The sequence below is a fragment of the Nerophis ophidion genome, linkage group LG21, assembly GCF_033978795.1.
Source record: "Nerophis ophidion isolate RoL-2023_Sa linkage group LG21, RoL_Noph_v1.0, whole genome shotgun sequence".
Taxonomy (NCBI): domain Eukaryota; kingdom Metazoa; phylum Chordata; class Actinopteri; order Syngnathiformes; family Syngnathidae; genus Nerophis; species Nerophis ophidion.
This window is the reverse complement of record NC_084631.1, coordinates 11,213,675-11,220,290: the sequence shown is the minus strand read 5'-3', so window position 1 is coordinate 11,220,290 and position 6,616 is coordinate 11,213,675. Positions and strand designations below refer to the sequence as shown.

At 40.0% G+C, this 6,616-nt stretch overlaps 1 protein-coding gene across 3 annotated transcripts in view; it reads left to right on the top strand.

Annotated features, from left to right (window-relative positions):
* The first annotated feature begins 324 nt into the window (after positions 1–324).
* etsrp (ETS1-related protein) overlaps positions 325–6,616 on the top strand; it is a 20,415-nt gene continuing 14,123 nt past the window's right edge. For all 3 annotated transcript variants that reach the window (XM_061881924.1, XM_061881923.1, XM_061881922.1), the window contains exons 1-2: positions 325–401; positions 482–563. In XM_061881924.1, the coding sequence (XP_061737908.1) occupies positions 360–401; positions 482–563 (124 nt within the window). In that variant the 5' untranslated portion in view covers positions 325–359. The remainder of the gene's footprint in view (positions 402–481; positions 564–6,616) is intronic.

The window sequence follows — 6,616 nt, the reverse complement described above, 5'->3', positions numbered from 1 at the left end:
GTCACCATTGAAAATATTAGTTTTCATTGTTGAAAAAATAAATAAATAAAATAAAACAAATGCAGCTGAGATTGGCTGCAGTACCCCCGCGAACCCGAACAGGACAAGCGGTAGGAAATGGATAGAAATAAATATATATATATATGTATATATAGTATATACATTTCGGTAAATGAGTGATGGCTGCTTTTGAATGAAAGTTTAGACGACCCGTGTTTGTGCGAGTGGGGGGTGGGGGGGGGATTGATGTGACCTCACGCCCAATTAGCCGCGGTCACGACTCAGCAGGCCCCGCCCACCTCCTGCGTTTAAAAGCTGCGGGGTTCCAGCAGAGCGGCGTCACAGCGCGGGAAGGAGACATGTACTGGAAGGCAGCCCACGGCAAAGACATCAAAATAAAGGTAAGATCCCCACTTCTAAACTACACATCTTAATAGAGGACAGTTATTTCATCTTTTTTTTTTTTTTTTTTGATTGACAGATGGAAGTCTGCCAGAGTGGCTACTACTCGGAGGACTTTAGGACCCAGGAGGTGCCAGCGGGCTTTGACTTCGCGTCTTATGGTGAGTTTGGAAGTTTGTTTTCTGGCGGAGATTGGTCAGAGCTTTGCAAACGGGCGGAAGTGAGCCGGCGATGGGCGGGTCACGTGACGACGAAGGCCGACTTGTTTGTGCAGCAGCCTGCTTCCTCTGAAGCCCGGCAGCTGAAGGACAAAGGAAATATTTTCCGAGTCGGCATCATCGCATCTGTCAGAGGGGCAGTCTGAGCGCATAAGAGAGCGTGAGGGTGGTCGGCTCAAAGAGACTCTAATCCTTTCCTCCAGACTTCCTTCTCCGACAGATTTAGAGTTCCTCCATCACTAACTCTGTCACAGCGCCCTTTCCTCCCCTAGCTCCCTTGTTTCCTCCAGCCTTCGTCCATTCAGCTGATTGGACAGTAAACAAATGACCCCCCCCCCCCCCCCTTAATGATGTGTGTGTGTGCACGCTTCCGGGACACTTCATTAGGTACACTTGCACAATGCATTGACGTAAAGGGGAGGAGGGGGCGGGGGGGGGGGGGCACGCGTGCACATACGATCTATTTTTATGTAACAATAACATTTTTGTTTTGTTGCGTTAAAGGCCTACTGAAAGCCACTACTAGCGACCACGCAGTCTGATAGTTTATATATCAATGATGAAATATTAACATTGCAACACATGCCAATACGGCCTTTTTAGTTTACTAAATTACAATTTTAATTTTCCCGCGGAGTTTCGTCTTGGAAACGTTGCCGTTTCTTTTCTTTTTCCCCTATGTCCCACTCTCCTTTGTGGAGGGGGTCCGGTCCGATCCGGTGGCCATGTAATGCTTGCCTGTGTATCGGCTGGGGACATCTCTGCGCTGCTGATCCGCCTCCGCTTGGGATGGTTTCCTGCTGGCTCCGCTGTGAACGGGACTCTTGCTGCTGTGTTGGAGCCGCTTTGGACTGGACTCTCGCGACTGTGTTGGATCCATTATGGATCGAACTTTCACAGTATCATGTTAGACCCGCTCGACATCCATTGCTTTCCTCCCCTCCAAGGTTCTCATAGTCATCATTGTCACCGACGTCCCACTGGGTGTGAGTTTTCCTTGCCCTTATGTGGGCCTACCGAGGATGTCGTAGTGGTTTGTGCAGCCCTTTGAGACACTAGTGATTTAGGGCTATATAAGTAAACATTGATTGATTGATGACGTGTACGCAAGACGTCACAGGTTTTTAGGAAGTATGAGCGCTGCACACACACACACAGCTAAAAGTCGTCTGCTTTAACGGCATAATTATACAGGGTTTTTTTTTACATCTGTGTTGCTGAATCTTTTGCAATTTGTTCAATTAATATTGGAGAAGACACAGTGGAAAGATGGAGTTGGGAAGCTTTAGCCTTTAGCCACACAAACACACGGTGATTCCTGGTTTAAAATTCCTGCAGGTGAAACTTTCCTATGGATCAGACCACATGTCAACCAGCAGGTTTCGGTGAGAAAAATTGTGGTTTAAAAAGTCAGTTCTTACCGGAGAAAAGCTGAGCTTGCGCCGTCCATAGCTGCCGTTGACTGTGGAGACACCCCTCCGACTATCAGGTACTATTTAACTCACTAAAACACTAGCAATACAATAGAAAGATAAGGGATTTCCCAGAATTATCCTAGTAAATGTGTCTAAAAACATAGGAATCCGTCCCAATGCAATCGTGTTTTTTTTTGTTTTTTTTCTAGTCCGTCGCTATCAATATCCTCAAACACGAATCTTTCATCCTCGCTCAAATTAATGGGGAAATTGTCGTTTTCTCGGTCTGAATAGCACTTTTTGTTCATATTCACATTGTTAAAAAAAATGTGATGATATGAGGAGCCATCAAACATGTGACGTTATTGTCTGCGACTTCCGGTAGAGGCAGGGCTTTTCTCTTAGCACCGAAAGTTGCAAACTTTATCGTCGATGTTCTCTACTAAATCCTTTCGCAACTTTTGGTCGTTAATAAAAAAGCGCCGCCTTCACCGGAAGTATGTGCGCGTGATGTCACGAGTTGCAGGGCTCCTCACATTGTTTATAATGTGAGCCTCCAGCATCAAGAGCTATTCGGACCTAGAAAGCGACAATTTCCCCATTAATTTGAGCGAGGATGAAAGATTTGTGAATTAAGATATTGATAATGCAGTACTAGTACAAAATAAAAAATAAATTAAAAAAATAAAAGCGACAGTGGGCGGCGGCAGTGTGAGCGTTTCAGATGTAATTAGACACATTAACTAGGATAATTCTGGAAGATCCCTTATCTTCTTATTGGTTTAATAGTGTTTTTAGTGAGATTGTAAAGACATACCTCGAGGTCGGATGGCTGCGGTGAACACGAAGTGTCTCAGAGAGAAGCCGAGGAGCCAAGCTCACACTGCCTTTAAACAGCTACTGCAGGACGACGAATAATCCAATGATGTCTCCAGTAAGATATATAAATCACAATTTCCCCATCCAAAAACATGCTGGTTGACGTAGAGAAACATGTTCGCTTGACCGCTCTGTGTTAAAGCTTCACAACAAACAAAGAAACACCGGCTGTGTCTCGGTGCTAAAGACAGCTGCAAAACACTGCTTTCCACCAACAGCATTGTTCTTTACAGTCTCCGTTATTAATTGAACACATTGCAAAAGATTCAGCAACACAGAGTCTAAATTACTGTGTAATTATGCGATTAAAGCAGATGACTTTTAGCCCTGTTTGGTGCAGCGCTAATATTTCCTGACAGTCCGTCACATCACGCGCACGCGTCATCATTCCGCGACGTTTTCAACAAGAAACTCGCGGGAAATTTAAAATTGTAATTTAGTAAACTAAACCGGCCGTATTGGCATGTGTTGCAATGTTAATATTTCATCATTGATATATAAACTATCAGACTGCGTGGTCGGTAGTAGTGGGTTTCAGTAGGCCTTTAAAGGGGCCCCCTACACACACACACACACACACACTTGGTACGTTTACGTGCACTAAAAAGCTTATTATTGCGTGGATTCGGTTGAGAAAAAACAAATTTCAAAATAAAAAAAAGGTTACAGATGTATTATTGTCTCAAAACTTTTTGCAAATGCGTATCTAAATTTAATCTGATTTGTGTGTCTGTGTACTAATTTGTGTGTTTGTATCTCCAGCTTTGTGTAAGTGTGTGTAATCAAATCCATGTGTGCGTGTTTTATTTTGTGTGGCCATATATCAGTGTGTGTAATAAAATTAACATGTGCATGTTTAAATTTGTGTGTCTGTATCTCAAGCTGTGTGTGTAATTAAATTTGTGTGTGTGTTTTAATTTGTGTGTCTGTATCTCAATCTGTGTGAAATAAAATTAGCATGTGCGTGTTTAAATTTGTGTGTCTGTATCTCAAGCTGTGTATGTGTGTGTAATCAAATCCGTGTGTGCGTGTTTTTAATTTGTGTGGCCGTATCTCAATCAGTGTGTGTAATAAAATGAACACGTGCATGTTTAAATTTGTGTGTCTGTATCTCAATCTGTGTTCGTGTGTGTAATTAAATCTGTGTGCGTGTTTTAATTTGTGTGTCCGTATCGCAATCTGTGTGTAATAAAATTAGCATGTGCGTGTTTAAATTTGTGTGTGTGTGTAATTAAATCTGTGTGTGCGTGTTTTAATTTGTGTGTCCGGATATCAATCTGTGTGTGTGTGTGTAATTGAATCTGTGTGTGTGTTTTAATATGTGTGTCCGTATCACAATCTGTGTGTTTAGTAAAATTAGCATGTGTGCGCTTAAATTTGTGTGTCTGTATCTCAAGCTGTGTGTGTGTGATTAAATCTGTGTGTGCATGTTTAAATTTGTGTGTCTGTATCTCAAGCTGTGTGTGTTTTAATTTGTGTTTGTATCTCAATCTGTGTGTGTAAGAAAATTAGCATGTGCGTGTTTTAATTTGTGTGTCTGCATCTCAATCTGTGTGTGTGTTTTAATTAGTGTGTCTGTATCTCAATATGTGTGTATTTATTCAAATTACTACTTGTCCGGTTTTAATTTGTGTGTCTGTATCTCAATCTGTGCGAGTGTAATCAAATCTGCATGTTTGTGTTTTAATTTGTGGGTCTGTATCTCAAACTGTGTGTAATCAAGTTAGCATTTGTTTGGTTTTAATTTGTGTCTCCTTATCTCAATCTGTGTGTCTAATAAAATTATCCTGTGCGTGTTTAAATGTGTGTCTGTATTTAAAGTGTGTGTGTGTGTTTTAATTTGTGAGTCTGGATTTAAATTTCTGTGTGTTCAATCAAATTAACATGTGCGTGTTTTAATTTGTATGTCCAGATCTGTGTGTGTGTGTGTGTGTGTAATCAAACCCGCATGCGCTTGTGTTCATTTGTTTGTCTGTAGTTCAATCTGTGTGTGTGTGTGTGTAATCAAATTAGCATTTGTTTGCTTTTAATTTGTGTGTCGGTATTTTAATCTGAGTGTGTAATCAAATCTGTGTGTGCGTGTTTTAATTTGTTTGTCCGGATCTCAATCTCTGAATGTGCATGTTTTAATTAGTGTGTTTGTATCTCAATCGGTGTGTTTATTCAAATTACTACTTGTCTGGTTTTGATTTGTGTGTCTGTATCTCAATCTGTGTGTGTGTTATCAAATCTTCATATGCATGATTTAATTTGTGGGCCTGTATCTTAATCTGTGTGTGTAATCAAATTAGCATTTGTTTGGTTTTAATTTGTGTGTCCTTAACTCAATATGTGTGTGTGTAATAAAATTAGCATGTGCGTGTTTGAATTTGTCTGTCTGTATCTCAAGGTGTGTGTACTTTAAATATGTGTCCATATCTCAATCTGTGTGTGTTTGTTCAAAATAGTATTTGTCTGGTTTTGGTGTGTGTTTGTGTGTGGATGTTTTAATTTGTGTGTCTGTATCTCAATCTGTTTGTTTGTTTGTTCGAAGTAGTATTTGTCTGGTTTTGGTGTGTGCGCGTGTTTGTAATCAAATTTGCGTGCGCTCGTGTTCATTTGTTTTTTTCCATAGTTCAATCTGTGTGTGTGTGTTTGTAATCAAATTAGCATTTGTCTGGTTTTAATTTGTGTGTCCATAGCTCAATCTGATTGTGTAGTCAAATTTGCGTGTGCCTGTTTTAATTTGTGTGTCCGTATCTCAATCTGTGTGCATGTACAAAAATCTGTGTGCGTGTTTTAATTTGTTTGTCTGGATCTCAATCACTGTGTGTGTGTAATAAATTAGAATGTGCGTGTTGTAATTTGTGTGTCCGTATGTCAATCTGTGTGTTTCTTCAAATTATTTGTCTGGTTTTAATTTGTGTGTCTGTATTTCAATCTGTATGTGTAATCAAATCTGGATGTGCGTGTTTTAATTTGTGGGTCTGTATGTCAATCTGAGTGTGTGTGTGTGTGTGTGTGTGTGTGTAATCAAATTAGCATGTGGGTGTTTTGATGTGTGTGTCCGTATCTCAATATGTCCATGTGTGTGTTTTAATTTGTGTGTCCGGAGCTAAAACTGTGTGTGTGTGTGTTTTAATTGGTGTGTCTGAAATTTAATATATTTGTGTGTGTATAATCATATCCGCACCTGCATGTTCTGATTTGTGTGTCCGTATCTCAGTTTGTGTGAGTGTATTCAAATTATCCTGTTTGTTTTAATTTGTGTGTTCGTATCTCTTTCTGTGTATGTGTGTGTAATCAAATTAACATGTGCATGTTTTAGTGTGTGTGTGTATAATCAAATCTGTATGTGTGTGTTTAATTTGTGTCTGAAATTGCTTGTGTGTGTAATCAAATCCGCGCGTGCATGTTTAAATTTGTGTGTCCATATCTCAGCTTGTGTGAGTGTAATCAAATCTCCTAGTGCGTGTTTTATTTTTGTCTGAAATTCAAAAGTGTGTTTGTGTCTGAATCTCAGCCTGTGTGTGTGTGTGTAATCAAATTAATATGTGCATGTTTTAGTTTGTGTGTCTGTATCCCATTCTGTGTGTGTGTGTGTAATCAAATCCCCGTGTGCTTCTTTTAATTTGTGTAACCAAATTAATATATGCATGTTTTAATATTTGTGTCTGAAATTCAATCTGCGTGTGTAATGAAATTAACATGTGCATGTTTTAA